The 19,000-nt window shown below is 32.9% G+C and overlaps 1 protein-coding gene across 1 annotated transcript in view; it reads left to right on the plus strand.

Moving 5' to 3' along the window:
* PTPRM (protein tyrosine phosphatase, receptor type M) overlaps nt 1–19,000 on the plus strand; it is a 705,638-nt gene that overhangs the window by 388,028 nt on the left and 298,610 nt on the right. Inside the window, exons 8-9 of the mRNA XM_006920073.3 lie at nt 14,281–14,589; nt 18,826–18,935. Of these exons, the coding sequence (XP_006920135.2) occupies nt 14,281–14,589; nt 18,826–18,935 (419 nt within the window). The remainder of the gene's footprint in view (nt 1–14,280; nt 14,590–18,825; nt 18,936–19,000) is intronic.

The raw sequence follows: 19,000 nt of genomic DNA on the forward strand, positions 1-19,000 counted from the left end.
CTAATTAACCACATTCCATGATTTGTTTCTCCAAGATGTCTCTCATGTCTCCATTTTCCTGGTACAGGCTGAGTTTGCCATTGACAATACGTTCTCCTGTGAGAACCTCCGGCCTTTCTCCTTCTCCTCTAGGCTTCACATCTCCAGTCCATCTTTCTGCTGCTGACAGGTTGATCACTCGTGGTAGCTTCACTGGCCTCTCCCCATAGCTGAGACCACTTGAGCTCATACGTAGGCCTAATCCTGTACTGTCTTCAGGACCTTCACTCACCTCATGCAGGGGATATTCGAAGAGGTCATGTGGCTCTGCACCTAATCACTTTGCTTCTGGTTGCCTTAACTTTATTTTACCCTGGTGATAACTGAACAGATCAAATCTCAACTTATACCTCATGTCAAGCAACTAGATACCTGTCTATTGCAGTGTCTGATCTTATTTCTTAATAATATGCCTAATGTTTTTCTGCACCCCATTCTATGCCTAGGACCTTGCTAGTCACTAGTAACATTTCCTAATATTAACGTGACAGCACTGTTTTAGTCGGCTGAGTAGGCATGCTGTGTGATCACCTGACAATTTGTCTTCACTGATACAGTCCATTCCACCTGGAATATCTCTCCTCTCTCTGTTACTTAGTCCTATGGTATTGTCTTTATAATATATGCTTATCATTCGGGTTTACATTAGAAAAAAGCTATGCTGATTTTCTTTTTTTTTAAGTTATACTATTTAGTTATTTTCTGTGTTCTTTTTCACATTATCTGTGGAAGAGGAATACTCTATTCCTAATGCTAGAAAAGGACCACCTCCCCAAGCCCTCTCTTTTCTGTCCTCTCTTAGAGATAAATGGTAAGGACAGATACTAATCAACAGATACTAACAACTGCAACAGGGAAAAGAGTCCAGTATGAACTGAACTCAACTTTGTATAGAAGTGATTGGGCACTTTAAAAGGAAAATGAGAGAGCAAGGAAGAGGCAAGTGGAGGCTCGGTAGAATCAGGGAAGTGAAAAATTACAAAAGGCTGGAAGGATATATTGGTCTAAGTGAAATCCATCTGGGTTTGCTAACTGGTGCTCGTCAAAGTTAGGTCCTGCCCTTCCACAGAGGCTGGGAGACAGGGACTCTATCTTCAGATGTGAGTTGGAACAGTCAGTTCTTTGGGTAGTCTTCAGTTTTCTCTGGCAGGCACTTTAAGGGGGTCTTGAAATATTAGAAACTATGTTAATGTTTTGTTCAAGTCTTTATTGGCCAAGGTCAAGGCCTAGTTGAAAAAGGGCTCAGAGGAGCCTGGTTAGAATTTTGTCAAAGAGAGAATCTTTGTCACTTCTTACTCCTTCCCATGTGAAGGGCAGCTACTCATCAGATTAATGACATTTGAAAAAGGAAGTGAGCATATTTGATCAACTTCTTGGATCTGTCTTCAAGATACAGGTGTTCTTTTCTAGAACCACAGATAACTTGACCTCCCCTAGTTGAGACTGGAGAGTGCTTGGATCTCCCAATGGATGAAAGGGGAAGTGTAAATTTAATTCAAGAATGGATTCACTACATAAGTGCAGTAATCAAGACAGTGTGATATTGGTATAAGGATAGACATAGAGCAGTGGAATCACACTGAAAGTTTAGGAATAATCTCTTATTACATTTATGGTCAGTTGATTTTCAACAGGAGTGCCAAGACTGTTTGATGGGGAAAGAATAATCTTTTCAACATATGGTGCTGGGAAACTGGATATCCATATACAAGAAAATAAAGTTGGACACCGTTCTTATTACATCATTTACAAAAATTGCCTCAAAATGAATCACACACCTAAAAGTAAGAGCTAAAAATTTTAAATTCTTAGAAAAAACCGTAGATATAAAACTCTGTAGCTTTGGACTAGGCAATGGTTTCTTAGGTATGACACTAAAAGTACGAGTGAAAAAAGAAAAAATAAATAATCAAACATAATTAAATTTGAAATATTTGTGCTTCAAAGGACACCATTAAGTAAATGAAAAGACAATGCATGGAATGGGAGAAGGTTTGTGTAAATTGTATATCTCATAAAGGGCTGGCATCTAGAATATATAAAGAACTCTTACAATTTAATTGACCCGGTTAAAAATGGGCAAAGGGTTTAGATAGGTCTTACTCTAAGGAAGATATACAAATGGCCAATAAGCACAGAAAAGATGTTTAACATCATTTGCTATTAGAAAAATGACAACCAAAACCACAATGAGTTACCAGTTTATACTCACATCTCTCATATATTGCTGGTGGGAATGTAAAATGGTATAGGAACCATGAAAGCAGTCTGACAGTTTCTCAGATGGTTAGACATAGGGTTACCATATGACTCAGTAATTCCACTACTAGCTTTATACCCAAGATTATACCAAGGATATATGAGAACATATGACCACACAAAAACTTGTACATGAATGTTCACAGAAGCATTATTCATAACAGCCCCAAATGGAAACAACTCACAGCTTCCATCAACTAATGAATGGTTAAAAAATAAAAGTAGCATATCTATACCCTGGAATGTTATTTATTATTATCTTGTTGCCTATATATGTATATTATTATACAAAGCAGTGAAGTACTGATATATGCTACAACGTGGATGAACTTTGGAAACATTATGTCAAGTAAAAGGAAGCCAGTTACAAAGGACCATGTATTATATATTTCCAGTTATGCGAACAGGCAAATCAATGGAGACAGGAGTAGATTAATGATTGCCCAGGGCTGGAGGTGGTGGTATTGGTGGGAAATGGGTAGTAAGTGCTAATATATGTGGTGTCTCTTTTGAGGGTGATGAAAATGTTCTAAACTTAGATTGTGGTGATGGTTGCAGAACTTTGTGAATATATGATACTAAAAATTTTATGATGTGAATTATAGCTCAAAAAAGATGTTGGAAAAAAAAAGAGCTTAAATGAGGAATAGTAAGAATGAATATAATAAGAAGCTTATTTGGCCACAGATATAAGCCTTTTTCTTCAATTATTATTAGTAATAAACTTGACAGTATGATCTTCACTTATCTAAAATCAGTGGGTCTCTGTCTCAGTTGAAAACCTGCAAGGAAAGGCAGACAATCATGTATTGGCTTTCCAAGTCCTCAATAAATTTATACATAGCTGAGAATATCATTTACCTCATATCTGTCTCTCTTGCATCTATATTTTATCTTATATCCATCTTGTATTTAGATTCATATTAATTTTTCTAACTGGTTTTCAATTTAGTGTGGGGGGAGCAACTGGGGATGAAGTGATAATTTATCCTCACCCGCTTCCCAAGACCCCCAATCTGAGCATCTGTTGGTCCTCCATGACATGATTTCCTTGCTTAAATATGCTGTCTTTTGCCATAGACACTATTTATTGTATTTTCTCATCTTCCCCTACCCCACAAGAGCTAGTTTCAGGACCCAGAACCTCCCAGTATTCCTAGTGTGGTCAATTAACTTTGTCAAACTACTGCATTCAAAGCATAGATGTGATCATATTAAACAGCTGTCCTCAAAATCTGGATTCTTGGGCCTCACATCAGAACTAAGCATTGCCACTTCCTCGCCCCATCCAGGTCCATCATTCCCATGTGTGTTTTTGCTACAAGGTATTAGGAAATGAAGAAGTGTCTGGAAATGCAAGAAAATGAGCACTAAATCAAATAAAGGTTATTTTTAATTTTGGAAGGTTTTATTCTTCACTAAGAATTTAACTCAGAAGGAGTGGAAAGGCTATTATTTTTTTTACTGTTTATTATATCAGTAACTCAGTAGAATTATTATCTGTGAATCTTCATGAAGATGTCCAGTTAATTTTCCAATGTAAGAATCATGAGTATTTTAAACTAAACTGAATACTAGATGTCAAAGAAATGATCTGCCTTATTAAGATTCTTTAATATATTCCATAGTTTTTAAGCCACTTCTAAGCAATATTCAAGGAAGCATGCTTCTTGGTAATTTTTTTAAAGTTTCTGTACAAATAAACAATTAAAAATGAAAGAAATGTGTATCATTGACTGCCATTTTCAAAAGTTAAGTGCTGTTATAATAATCCTTATTTGTGATAGTTCCCTTGTTATTTTATTCAACAAAGTGATACCTGGAAAACATTACAAGTTAAAGAAAAAAAGCACCAAACAACCTAAGAACGAAAGTGTGCTGTATTATATTGGTCGCACAGCACACTTTCTCCAGGTGATAAATTAATATATGTGTGTACATGTTTGTAATTCAGGGACTCTTTACTAGGTGGGATGAGGGTGGTCTCCAGGTCACTTAGGGAGCTTTACAAAACCACTTTACCCTGATTCCTAACCCCTACTTCCCACCATCCACCTAGACAGCTGAATGTCAGAAACTAGGGAGGTGGGAGGGGTGAGGTCAGTGCATGAAATAGCAAGGGGTTCTTGGGGTGACTGTGACCACAGCCCCTCCACATGTTTATGGACTGTAAAGATGAGGATGTCTAGAACTTTTTCCAATTGAATGCTATGCAACCAGGAACCAAAAGTTCATTTGAAGGAGAAGTTTGGGGTAGTTGTTCATAAGTAAATGTACTAGACTACTCTTAAAGTGTTTTGGAGCAGAAGACAGGCCTCCAATAGAGTTGGAATAAATGGCTATGAATCAGTACATCTTCAATAAATAATTGATTGATTTTCTGGCTTCCAGGAAAACAACAAAACAAAATTCACATTCCCTTTCCATTTTTTAAATCAGAAAATTGAGCTTTCTCATGTTACCTTAGGTTTAATATTTGAAATGGTTAGAAAACTAACACTGGAAAGTCAGAAATGTGTGAAAATTGAGTTAATCCCACAAAAACTACTTTGAGGGTAAAATTGACACTAAACCAGTGCTAATTTGATGGCAAAATCTGGAGATATTTCAGCAGAGAGATAAACTACTCTTTACAATAAGAACAAGCTTTTTTTTTTTTTTTTTCAGTTGTTTGTTGTTTAGGGAAACAGCAAAATTCAAGTTAGAACCTTTGTTTTCTTTTTTTCTTATGTTTTTAAAATAAAAGGAACTGGTTCATATCTCTTTCTGTCCTGATGTTAAAATCCTCAGTGGAATGCTAGCAACATGCCGGCCTAGAATGGTGTTTACTACCCTCTCATTCTCCAAACTTCCCTAGGAGATTCCAAGGATGGAAAGTTTAGGATTTTAAACACAAACTTATCAATCATATGTAATTTTAAATTGAGAGAAGCTCTTTTTAAAGCAAGTTGTTGATGAAAACACAGAAGAGTAATTATAAGATAGTGATCAATCTAGCATTTTTGAGTGTGGTCTTTTGTAAAACCATTTGCCCACGCTCATAAACAACTTCAAATAGAAAACTATGCAATCGTATAAAGATTGTAAATACAAAAATAGGAGACTCTAAACAGGAAAATAAATGTTTTAAATAGCATTCTTCTGCTTAGTATTAACTAGAGAGAATGGTTCCTATAGGTAAAATTAAAATTGTATTTGATTCACATTTTTTCAACACTAATCACATGAGTTTTGTAACAAAGAATGAGTGGCTTGGTTACTCTTTTTCTCTGCGTAAAATATCAGATTTAAACTTCCAAGGCTTTCTGTGAGTGTCACAGCTTTCTGAGGGTTAGAAAAGGTCAGAACCCATTTCAAACCAATTTCTGACAGTTCTGATGAACAACTCTGTGGAAATCATTTTGCCGCCTCCTTTTTTATATAGTCGGAAATAAATACCAAGGAAGTCTTTTACTGCAGACTCGTTTTTATTTTATACAAGATTTCTTGTAAAGTCCATCTATAGGATGAATTGCAGTTTGTTCATCCCAGTGTATCGAAACAATTGAAGATTCTAATTCTGCTATATAGCAGTAGTGTCCCTTCTACAGTGATGACCTTTACACTTTGGACATGTCTCCGAGGAGCTCAGGTGAGAACAGACCCTCGCAGTGGTTAGTGGAAGCCATGTGTTTAGTGTGATCCTTTAAAGCGGTAATGTAAAACAGAGATGCAAGTCACAGAACAGGATTTAGAAAGGCTTTCATAGAAAAGTGGTAAATACTGGAGAAAAGATGTTTCCTGAATTGACTTATGAAAACAAAGGAAATGAACTAGATGCTTGTTATTTATTATACTGTGTTAATATCCTTTTATAAAATGTGTTGATCAGCAAATATGACATCTAGGATAAAGCATTCATATTATACATAGTATCAGTATTCAATGAACATGATTGTCACAGAACACAATAAAACTTAAACGTAATCAACATATGAACATTAGGATTTAGGCCACATGAGTCTATGATGGTCTCTGAGTTTTTATTTTAACTAAGAAGAAGCAGTCAGAAGAGAGATTGATTTCGAATTAAGAATGAAAAAAAATGAAGGCTACCTTTTGGCAGATAAAAAGATGACTATTAATGCATGTATATGGATCGGTGAGAGTAGAGTTAGTAATTTTGAAGGGAGAACTATATTTTAGATACAGCAGATAAATTTGCCTGCCTGGTGTGGAAAGTAAGAATGGTTATGTGATCTGTTTGATGTCATAAGTTACTAATGGAAGTATTTTTTATTGTTCTTTTGTAAGATTTATTACTGATCAATAAATATAATAAATAAATATGTATTCTTTATACATTTTGGTTGTGTTTTAATGGTATCTTTTTTAAATTAATGTTTCAGTTATTGATACATAGAAATAGAAAGGATTTTAATATTAATCTCATATTCAATCACCTTGCTAAATATTTACTCTTTCTTATAATTTGTAGATCCTGCATACGTGCTGAGACATTCATGTCATCTGTGTATAAGTAGAGTTGTCTTTCTGCATCTATTGAAACAATCACATGTTGTTTCTTCTTTAATTTGTTAATGTGATCAATTACATTTATAGATTTTTTGATGTTAAACCATCCTAATTGATCTGACTTGGTCATGCACTGTTATCAGTTTCATATATACATGGCTAGATTTGACTATTTTGTTTACAATTTATTTATCAATGCTTATTTAAGAATGAAATATGTTGCTCACACAGTATCCTTGTTTTGTTTTGTATTAAGATATCAATTGCTTTATATATTCTAAGGCTATGTTATTAAGTACATGAAAATTTATAATTATTATTATCTCCTTGATGGATTAAAAATTTTATCCTTATGTAATGATTTTCTCTGTTCCTAAATGTAACTACTCTGTTTCTTCTAGTTAATATTTACCAATTTTTTAATATTCTTTTACTTTCAACTATCTGAGTATATATGGCTTAGATTTATTTCTTAGAAACAGAATATAGCAGAATATTGATTTTCCATTAGATGTAATTCTCTAGATTTTTTTAATTGACCAGGTCTCATTTACATTTATTGTGATTAATAATATATTTGGACTTGTTTCTACCAAAACAAATCCATATGTGCTAGAATTAAACTTTTTACTTTAGCAATAGTAAAAGACTTTTTTCTTTGAATGTATTTTTTAAAATTATTATTATTTTTATTCTTTACTGTTGCAAAATTATCACTCTACTGCTATTTTTATAGTGGTTACACAGAAAATTTGTCTTGCATACTTAACAAAGTCTATACTTAATATCTTAAACCTCCCTCTTCCCAGTGATGTAAGGATCTTATATTATTCTAACTCATTTCTGGCTTATATTGTTCTTGTTGTCAGTAGTTTAATTCTGTATTGTTTTTAGCCTCTCAAATTAGACAATATTATTATTTTATAAATATAAGTGTAGAAATTTCTTTGCTTATCATCTCTCCTTACATCTCAGACTTTCTTTCAAATATCTTTTTATAATCTTCCTAAAGTTTCTCCTTTATTGTAGGTTGTTGAAGCAAACTCACTCAGTTTTGATTTTTTGAAACCATCTTTACTTCACCTTTATTTTTTTAAATTTATTTTTCAACTTTATGTATTGAAAGATGGTTTTGCTAAATATACAGTTTTCAGTTGACATGTTCTCTTAGTACTTTTGATATATTGTTCCCCTGTTTTTTGCTTTCCATGATGATTGCTGAGAAATCTTCTGTTAATCTAATTGCTCTTATTTTGTATTACATCTTTTTTTCTCATATGCTTTTAAGATTTTCTCTTTAGTTTTGGTGTCTGAAGTTAACTAAACTGTGTCTAAATGTGGGCTTAAATACTTATACATTTTTTGTATATGTTATACTTTCTGTATCTTTTAATTGATGTCTTTTGTCAATTCTGAAAATTCCTCAGACATTAAGTTTTCAAGCAGTTCCTTACCTCTGTTCTCTTTGTTCTCCTCCTAGAATACCAATTAGAAATATATTAAGCCTTTACATTCTGTTCTCTAGCTCTTTTCTTTTTTTAATTGCTTTCCTTTTTCTAGTTCTCTGTGCTTCATTCTAGATAATTTTCTTCTGTTTTCTAGTTCATTCATTCTCTCCCAATCTGTATCCAATCTTGTCTTATCCATCAAGTTTTTGTTCTATTTAATTTTTTTTATTTCTACATGTTATATTTAGTATTAAAAAAAACTGGTTGTTATTCATAGTGGCATGCTTATTTTTGTAATTACATTTTTAAATTTAAATTTAAATTTACTCAAAATTTATATTCTGTATGTAATGATTTTTGGTATCTAAATCTGTTGTTTCATATTTCTGCTGACTCTTATTCATGGTAGTTTTTTTTTTTTTTTTTTGGTGTTTTTGGTGTTCTTTGCTAATGAGCTTATATTTAGTTGGTCTTTATCTTTGAAAACAAGGGTCCTACTTTAGGGATTATTTTGTTCAGAGATTAGTGTTTGTGTCTACTAGAATCTAGGAGACAGTACTGACTATAGATGCTTTAGACACTTCCAAGTATTTGGTATTAACTTGGTAACATAAGGTTTAGCTTCCTATACTGCTCTTGGCCCAACGGTTAGTCTTTAGATTACAGAGCTGATATAGTCAATCTTTAGAATGCAGAGCTATCATTTGAGCTTACACTTTGTCTTAGACAAGGAACATGATGTAAGATGCCACTGGGGAGACATCACATCCTGTGCAATAAAATAAAACACATGTAATGATACGATATGATGAGTGGTTATTGGCAGAGATTCTTAACATAAACACTTGTTGAACAGAGTTGCTAGAGCTGAGGAAAGAAATAGTTCTGTACATAATAAATTTTTATTTCAAAAGTTATGTCAAATAAACGATGCAGTTCAAAATGGTTCACATCAGACTTGGCTTATTTACATTTTACTGAAATCAGTACCGATAATTTAAGATCTGTCTTCGGGAATTGGCATTAGCATATAGCCTTGAAATAGAATCTGTTTTGGGAGGAAGGGCATTGTTTTCTTTTGGAGAGCAATTTGATATTATCTTTAATTAGAACAATCAAAGATGTGCAAACACTACAAGCCGACAGTTCTACTTTTGTGTTTATATATACACACACACATATATATACATATATACTAAAAAATGCTTTTATTCTGAAAGCAAACATGCTCATTGCACACTGCTTATAACAGAGGAAAAGTAGACTCAACCTATTTGTTCCTCAATAGTGGAATGAATAAGTAAACTATGGTCTATGTATTTAATGGAATTCTGTACACTAGTTAAAATTATCTATATGGTCTATCTATAGATCTATACTAGATCTGTATGTTTTAGTTTGGCTTATGTTGAATGAAACTTCAAGTTGCAAAGAATGGTAGCATTTACATAAAATTTTAAGCACCCCAGCTATATGTAATAAAAATACAAAAACATGTCTGAGAATGATACATAATAACCTTAGAATAGCCTGCGGGAATGTGGAAAGGATTTATATCAGCAATATTTTATTTCTTTAATAAAACGTGAGCTGAAGCAAACCACAAAATGTTAACATTTGATATTAGTAGGTACACTGGTGATTGATTTATTTTGTACTTTTCAATGGTTTTAAAGGTTTTACTACTTAAAATTTCAAAACCTTAAATTAAAACCAACAACAAAAAAATAGTTCATGTATAACAGAATAACACCTTTCAATCACTGTGGGACTCTGAGCCTTTGTACAGTTAATTGATTCAGAATACAACACAACAAATGTTATTGCCATTGAGTGCCTTATCAGTGCCCATGTTTCTTTACTTCGGAAAGTATCAATAGTAAAATTTTCACTGGTTCTTTTTTCCAACTGCTATTCAACAAACTCTACGTAAGAACATTAAACTAAAAAAATCATTTAAAAAATTATCCTGAAAGACTTAGTGAAACTATCCTTAAACCAGGTACCTTGAGTGACTACCTTAAGGCCTAAGATGTATTCTTTTACTTAATTTTTTAAATGTACAAACCAAACTAAACAAAGGTGATATACTCACTGCTCTTTTTCAGGGTCACCTAAAACCACTAGAGTGTCAGTGGTCACTAACGTTTGGAGCGTGTATGCAACCTTAGCTTCTTCTTGCCTGAGGGGGTCTGTGTTCTCACCATAGTGTATGTCCTAGTCATTTTGTTATGTAAGATAATCCTCTGCTTTTCTCATAAAATATAAATAGGAATTCCAGCTTTCTACTATGATCAAAATTTTAAAAATTGATATAATTGCTATGTGGATAGTCTATTTCCCGGCAGTATAGGGTACTAGGTTATTTATCTTTATGATTTAGGCCAAGTTCAAACTAGAACTTGAAAAACACGAAAGAAATTTTGAAGACTATGTCTATCCTAAACCAAGAAATAAAGTAGACTGTTTGATTTTATGTAAGACTTGGTACTGCTACACTTATATTCACTTATTCACTAAGACTATTTTTTTAATATATATTTTAAATTAGTACTATTTTTGAAATCCAATTTGTTGTTTAGGAAGAAACTGTTATATAGGATTGTGTGATATAGTTGAGAAAAAAACTTTTCAAGTACATTTCTTGATTCTAATTATGATACAATGTAAAATCTATTAATGTAATATCTGTGAAAAATATTTTGATGGAAGGGACTTTTCAAATTCATATAATTATTATTATAGGTTTTAATTTATTCAATTACATCACAGATGTATAGATTTTTATAAGTTAGCATAAATTAAAGATTGCTATATTTCAGAATATAGCGCTTTTAAAATCCTGGAAAACACTGACCAATTAAAAAACTATAGCTATTTCACTTGAAAACAGTACAACGTGCCTGGAATCTTTGCTGCTTAGGAATGCTGAATGACTGGGTAGGCCAATATAAATTAATCAGGTCTTTGCATTGATTTAATTGAATAGTAAAATAAATAAAGCAATTATTTCATTATTTTGTCACTGGCAAAATGTTCTCTGTATAACTGGCAAGGCAGAAATACAGTAGCTAAAGATGCAAAAGGGGGCCCACCGGGCCATTCTGATGATTATTCCTTTTATTGTAATAGACCTTGAATAATTCATGAAGAGAGAGAAAAGAGAAACCTGTTAGTTGAGGGTATTGGTTGTAATCTGTGTTTTTGATTATCAATGACAGGATCTTAAAATTACACCCAAATATCTCTCACAGGTTCTGAAATTGAGGTTCAAGAAAAGCACTGCAATAATAAGAGAAAGTAAAGTGCAGAGTTCCAGAGAAATGAGCTGTGAATTGAACCTGCAGTGAAAATTGATTCTATCAGTCAGTTTCTGCCCTGATTCATAGAAAAACAGGAATGAATGTAGAAGGATTCAGGACCACTGATTAAATAGGATGCTAAAGTGCTGGAGGCTAGAACTGGGCTTGCTGTTCCCTCGGTCAGGACTGCAAGTGTCAAACATCTCTGCTTGAAACCTGGCTAAAACTGGCAGAAGGAGAACAGAATGAAAAATGCTGCCGGCCAGTAGGGGAATTGGTAAGGACTTCCGGACTGAGCTTCTGATTCAACAGCCATTGCACTCCTTTGGGAGGCTATTCTAGTCTCTTATCTTGAGTCAGTGGGCCCAGATCAGACCAGCTGGCCCCATAATTTGTGCCATGGGACCTGTCAGGATGCCCGTTCCAATGTGGGCCGAGGGTGCGAGTGTGAAGAGACATGACCTTAGAACCGACTCACATCCTTAGTAACATCTTTAAGATTGTGAGGAAAGAGAAGCAAATATCCAGCAACTAGAGGTCTTGTGAATATAATTTATTGCCCTTTTATCTAACTCCAGCGATTTATTTTGTGCACATAGAATGGTAGTAATAGTATGCCAAGTTTTTTGGAGGTTTATTCTACTCCTAGAAATGCAGTATGCGTTGTAATTAGCTTACTGAAATTACACATTTCTGGTTATGAAGCTGCTATTTATTTCCTACAGTGTGATGTATTTCTTCAGAGTTTTCAGTATCATCAGTATAACTCACTGGAGTAAATGTCCCTGTGGAATGGCTCATTCACAGTTAGCAGCACACTAATAGTAATGGTTCCAGCAGAAACACTAAAGATAAAGGTACTATATAAAACACTAATTTAAGACATAACCATTATAAGCCATTGCTGGATCAGAGCTCAATGTTGCGGAATGATCGAAGAAAAGAATAAAAGAAGCAATGAAATCATGCAGTTTGCTTAGAATGAGTTGAAAGAATTGTCAGATTCCCTTAGTCATTGGACTTAGCTTATCAAAACTATTGTCATGAGGATGTTATCACAGGTACTTGATACCATAGAACATTCAGTTTATGTTATCAGATGCCATTTTCCCAACTCACTACACTGTTGCCTTTGGGCCCTGACAAGAAAATGATAGCATTCTCGCTAAGGTGGATCCTGGTGCCATCACTGTGGCATTGATTCAATTTCTCCATTAAGTTTTTGACTAATAGGACAAGTGTTTAGGAATCATAGTCAAAGTGGCATTTATCCCTTTCCCCCTGTTAATACAATTTGACCCTGTCACGTTGATATCAACACATTAGGAGACACGACAGAACTGTACTATGGGCAAAAGCCCACAAAAGGCACAATGGAAATGTTCTGTTTGGAAAAGCTCTGTAAGATAGTTTGTTTTAACTGGGAACTTGAAGATGTAAGACAATGAACACAAGCATCTTTCAATCTAAAAGTTAGATCTCAAATATAAAGCCTCTTTCTCTAATCCGTTAATTACCCTCTTATGACAATAGGGACTCTGGAACCTTGGTCATAGAAATGGTTATTTTGTACTGGGCTTAGCTGTTTTACTCTGCAAATTTATTGGAAGTTTGAGGCACAGTTTACCATGATGGAATCCTAAGAGGTAATAACAGAGAGGAAGGGAGTATGCATTTCAAGAAAACTTGACTAGTAGACAGATAGAGCCTTTATTTTTTTTTTAATTCCTGGGACCTAATTCATGTGTGCATTTTCTTGGCTAAAGACTACTAAAATGATACAGGCTTATTTATATAGTGAAAGTAGTTTTCTGTTGAAATTAAGTTAGAACTGCATTCCTTGTTTAAACTAATATTTGAAGCATTTAGTCATTTTATTAGTAAGTAAAATTGATGAAAACCTTGGAAAAATGCTTTAGAATAATCCTTGTGGAGAACTATGATTAATAAGGAAAGAGGCAAAGAGATGCCATGTTAATTTGTTTATGTATAAGGGATCTGGAGCTTATTAAAAGTTTTTGTAAACACTCAACTAATGAAACATTAAATAAGACATTTCTTTTACAGTGTGAAAATCTCTATAACGGAAAAAACCTTCAATGTTATTTCTAAAGAATTTATTTATGATATTTTCCCTAACACTAGTAATTTAACTCTAAAAAATTAATTTTATAATAAGAAATATTCCATGAGAATGACATTCAAGATTATTTGGGGGAATTTTTATCTCTTTTCTTTAGTTTCCAGTGTTATTATAGGATCTGGAGTAGCATGACTAATTATTAACTTCATTTTATGGTTTTAGCAGATATCTGGCAGATTAATCCCATCTAGCATATTTAAAACCAAAGCATTATTCCACTTTAAATTTTTTCGTTTGTTGGAGGTCGCAGGGAAAGGGTTGGATCTAAGTTCTCTCTATATCCTAAGTGATGAGATAACAAGGAATTTATGCATAAATGGAAATGAAGATTTGAACTTCAATAATTGCCCAGACAAATTTCCAGTAGCTGCAAAGTATAGGTAGGGCTTCTTGGGAAAGCTGGAGGGAGGATGGCCATATGCCCTGATGAGATTTAAGGATTTTACTATTCTGGAAGAAGATGAGATCATATACTGGGGACAAGTAGGACTATCTGTGACATCTGGGCTTCACCAGAGCTTTAAAATTTTTCTTTTATGTTTTCTTCTTCCTTTTTTTTTTTTTTTCTAAACAGATCCCATGCGAGGCCCAAGAAAACTGGAAGTAGTAGAAGTAAAATCTCGACAAATCACTATCCGTTGGGAGCCATTTGGATATAACGTGACTCGTTGCCATAGTTACAATCTCACAGTCCACTACTGTTACCAAGTAGGAGGACAGGAACAAGTGCGAGAAGAAGTAAGCTGGGACACAGATAATTCACACCCTCAACATACAATCACTAACCTCTCACCATATACCAATGTCAGTGTGAAGCTCATCCTCATGAATCCTGAGGGACGGAAGGAAAGTCAAGAACTCATAGTACAGACAGATGAAGATCGTGAGTACTTTTAAATGATATATTTATGTGAAATCTATATCTTCTCAAAAAAGCAGCTTTTGTTTCTTTCAAATTGAGATCTTTATAATGAAAATGGAAGGGAGATCTACTTACTGTGTTGAATAAAATAAATATATCTGTGCTTCTGTATACTTAAGTGCTGATTAACAAGGGTAAAGGAAATAAAGTTATAGACTTTTTTTAATCCTTTAAGAGTCATAAAATCACTTTTATATATAAATTCTATAATGCTCTAAATAGTTCTTTATTCAAGTTTTATTATATTGAACTGAAGAGTTGTTTTGGATATTATATCATTTATATGAAATGCTTATTTAAATGTATTTAAAAGATATTCTAAAACATTTTTCATAGTTCATATAAAAATTCAGCCCAAAGTAGAGGCTGCTTTGCTATTCAGCACTGTACTGAGAAATTACCTCATTAGATCGGCGGTCATGAAATAGATCATATTTTCCCATAGGAACAATGTTTTAATTGGAAATTACCTTAATAAACAAGAATTTAACAAATGAACCATGCGTGTTATCAGCAACTCATCAATAAAAACAAATACACAATTGCAATAAACCTCTAAAGTAATTTTAAATAATAAAATTACTATTTGAATCTCAGCATGGACATAATGTGCTTTTACACTGATTATACAGGGGACTCTTACGTACAATCAGATTTTCACATAGCACATAAAATACAGTGGTAGTGTATCATATATTTGACATAAAATTCGTTTGCCAGGCATCAGAATAAGTCACGTAGAACTTGGGAAGCTCACTAAATGAGTATACTTACATATTCCTGGGAAAAATAGATGTTTAACTTTTTGTTTCTTCATGAAGCTGATTATGATCTTTGATCATTGATTATAACAAAGTAAATATTTATAACACTTTATTATTTCATTTAAAATATTTTGAGTATTTATGACCTATACAATACCGTGCATATTGTTATAGAAGAGAAACATGATAACGGTTGGAGTAAATGAGGCACTCACCCCACATAATTGGCTACTGTCAAATAGTTGTTTTATTACAATTATTTTTGTTAGCGGTATTACAAAACTGGAAGCCCTGTTTCTGTTTCTTCTAACTTTTCCTCATCTCTCAACAAATAAGGAAGAAGGTGTCAGCATTGTCAATAGGTCATCTCTGGACCTTTCCCTCCCTGTGTTTCAATATTTAATTTGGTCCTGACTCCTGTTATTTCTACTTCCAAGGTATTACATTGTTCTTTTCTCTCAACTTCCACAACCTATGTTCAGAGCCTCATTATTTTATATTGAAATTTCTGTAATAGCTTCTAACCTTTCTTTCCTATTTTAATTCACTCATTAATCTTTAAAATACATTAGCACCATCACTCTCTCCACAGAGCCTTCAATGACTCTCTTTATCCAAGTCTCAACTTTCAAGGTCTAATGTATTCTTGGTTCCTGTTCTAGAACTAATAACTTTCCTCCACTTGCAGCTCCTTCTGCAAAAATGTCACTTCAGTATTGGTTCCTTATGCCACACTTCTTATATCTCGGGCCCTTTCTGATTACCTCTTGTCCTCTGCCACCTAACTTTCCACCTGACTGCCTCTCAAGTCCATCTTCCCTGCTAACCTCCAAAGTTTTCCTCAAGTTTCAGGTTCTTCTTAAAGTTGTCTCCAACTCTTTCAGCCCATATTCCTCCCATCCTTATGACCTTATTTGCATTACATAAGATCTTTAAATCTCTGAGCCTTAATTTCCTCATTTGAGAAACTTGAGAATAATAACCATACTCAGGCATATTAGGGTTAGAATAAGTTAACATAGAGAGCTATTTGTAGCTGCCAGAGAGGGGCCTTTAATAGTTGAGCATGATTATTACTGTTGTAACAATTCAAATCAGTTCACTGTGACCCTTCCTTGTTCTCTCACACTGTTATATACTTTTTTCTCTTAACTATAAATTACTTGAGAGAAGAAGCCTTATGTATTTCTTCTATAGCAATATGTATGACATTGAGTAGGTAATAAACACTCAAAAATATCTACTTAGTCTTTAAAACAATAAAGTTTGCTGATAATAATTTAATACATTTTTTAATCAACAGTAATATTTTAGTCAATAAGAGAGGGAAATAAATGCAGTCATTTCTAGAGATGAGCAGATATGTCTTGCTGAAGCACGAACCCACTCAACACTTTTGGGTTTCAAATTGAGAACAGACATGTGCTATAAATTCTGTTAAATTCTGTTAAATTCTGTCAAAACATGAGATCAGAATAACTTATTTTTTTATTTATATTATCTTGCTATTTCCTGAAGTTGGGGTATGCATTACTTCTAAATGAAAATCTATTGTTTTTATAGCATGCTAGCTATAATTGGTTAATTAGTTAGTTAATTATTTCAAATTATATTGCCTAACAACAATAAAAATACTTCAAAAAAGACAGATAAAAGAAAGACAGAAATAGAATAATTATGAAATGATACTGAGTTTGAAGAGAAAAGAATGGTGGGGTCACTTTAGTAATCTACTATTAGCAAAGGCTCTAATTCATCGAACATTGTGAGTTTTATTGTACTATAGTATTTTTATTGAAATATTGTTTATTTCATGAGAAAATGTGTGGAATTAATTTACTTTTTATTACTGTTTAAAGTATCACTAGACAGAATAAGTTCAATTCCACAGGCTTAAGATAATAATCTATATATCTCAATCTGAATTTCTAGAACTTCTAAAACAGGTGCTAGACATAAGTTCCTGTGAGGTACAATATCCTCCCTAAAAAACAGTTGCCTAATCCAAGATTTACACCTAATGTTTTTGTCTAAGAGTTTTGTAGTTTTAGCGCTTACATTTAGCTTTTTAATCTATTCGATATAATTTTTATATATGGTATGAGGTAGTAATCCTACTTCATTCTTCCAAAAGTTGTTCAGCACCACTCATTGAAAAGATTATTTTCTCCTCACTGAATTTTCCTGGCATTTTTGATGAAAATCAACTGACTGCAAATGTAGAGGTTTATTTCTGATCCTTAGTTCTGTTCCACTGATCTGTATCTCTATCCTTATGCTAACACCACAATGTCTTGTTACTGTAGCTTTGAAATTGAGAAGTGCGAGTCCTCTCCAACCACTTTTTTGATTACTTACACTATCACCAAAAGATTTAATCATGTATCCCTCAATATACATATATTCATATTTAGTGTATTTTTATAAATATAGATTTATAAGTAGTATTGATATATTAGTTTATAAATAGGATAGATACATTAATATACTAGATTGTATATAATATAAAGCTAAAAACTGAATTTAAATGAATACGAGTTAAACAGTGTTTTAGAAATAATATTAAATGTTATTTTATAGAAAATTGGCAAGTAAATTTCTATCTTCCCTTATGCCATTTAGGGTTTTGTTTTACAAACTAATCAAAGGTATTTCATATTTTAGGTTTAAAAAATTGGCATCAAAATTTCCCAAATCTTTTATATTATTAATAAAAAAAAACAATTTTAAAGTATATTATTTTATCTATATCGCATCTGTAAAACTTCTATTTAGTGTATATTTTTAATATCTGACATTTTTGTCACTCAGTATTATGGTGATAAAATTTACCCATGATGATGTCTATAGCTGTCATTTATTTTCAGTCTTTTTTGCATTTTATTGTGCATATAAAAAATTATTAAACTATTTGGTTTGTCTCTACTAGTTTTATTTTAAAAATGCTGCTCTGCCAACATCCTAGTAAATGCATCTTGGTACATATGTGCAAGAATATTACTAGGGAATATACCTGGAGGGGGAGTTATTGGATCATATGATACATGCCTCTTTAACTCTGCTAAATATGACCAAATTATTTTCCAAAGTACCTGTACTGATCTACACTACCACAGGCAATGTGTGGGACTTCTCATTGCTGTATAGCCTTCTTTATTTATTTTTAAAGAACAAAAAAATCGTTTAAAAGATGATTACTGAGCTTCATATAATTGATTCAAATTTTAAAGAAAAAAGCGAGGAAATGTTTTTCTTTATAAGGGCAATGTGGCCAAAGTGGTTTTGAATTTTATATTTTTAAAAGAAAATTGAGTTTACCTATGGATTATTAAAATCTTGTGCCTCAATAGTTAAAAATTTCTGAAGCCTAGAAAACCTTTTTTTTCTTCATTTGTTACTTAAACATTTATTGATTTCCCCTGCTCCCTTCTAGTGCCAGGTGCTGTTCCTACTGAATCCATCCAAGGAAGTACCTTTGAAGAGAAGATATTTCTTCAGTGGCGAGAACCAATTCAAACATATGGTGTCATCACTTTATATGAGGTAGTATATACATTTATTAGTAATTTAATTTTTTATTATAATTTCTATGGTAGCTAGATTAGTAT

The sequence above is a fragment of the Pteropus alecto genome, unplaced genomic scaffold (assembly GCF_000325575.1).
Source record: "Pteropus alecto unplaced genomic scaffold, ASM32557v1 scaffold146, whole genome shotgun sequence".
Classification (NCBI taxonomy): Eukaryota; Metazoa; Chordata; class Mammalia; order Chiroptera; family Pteropodidae; genus Pteropus; species Pteropus alecto.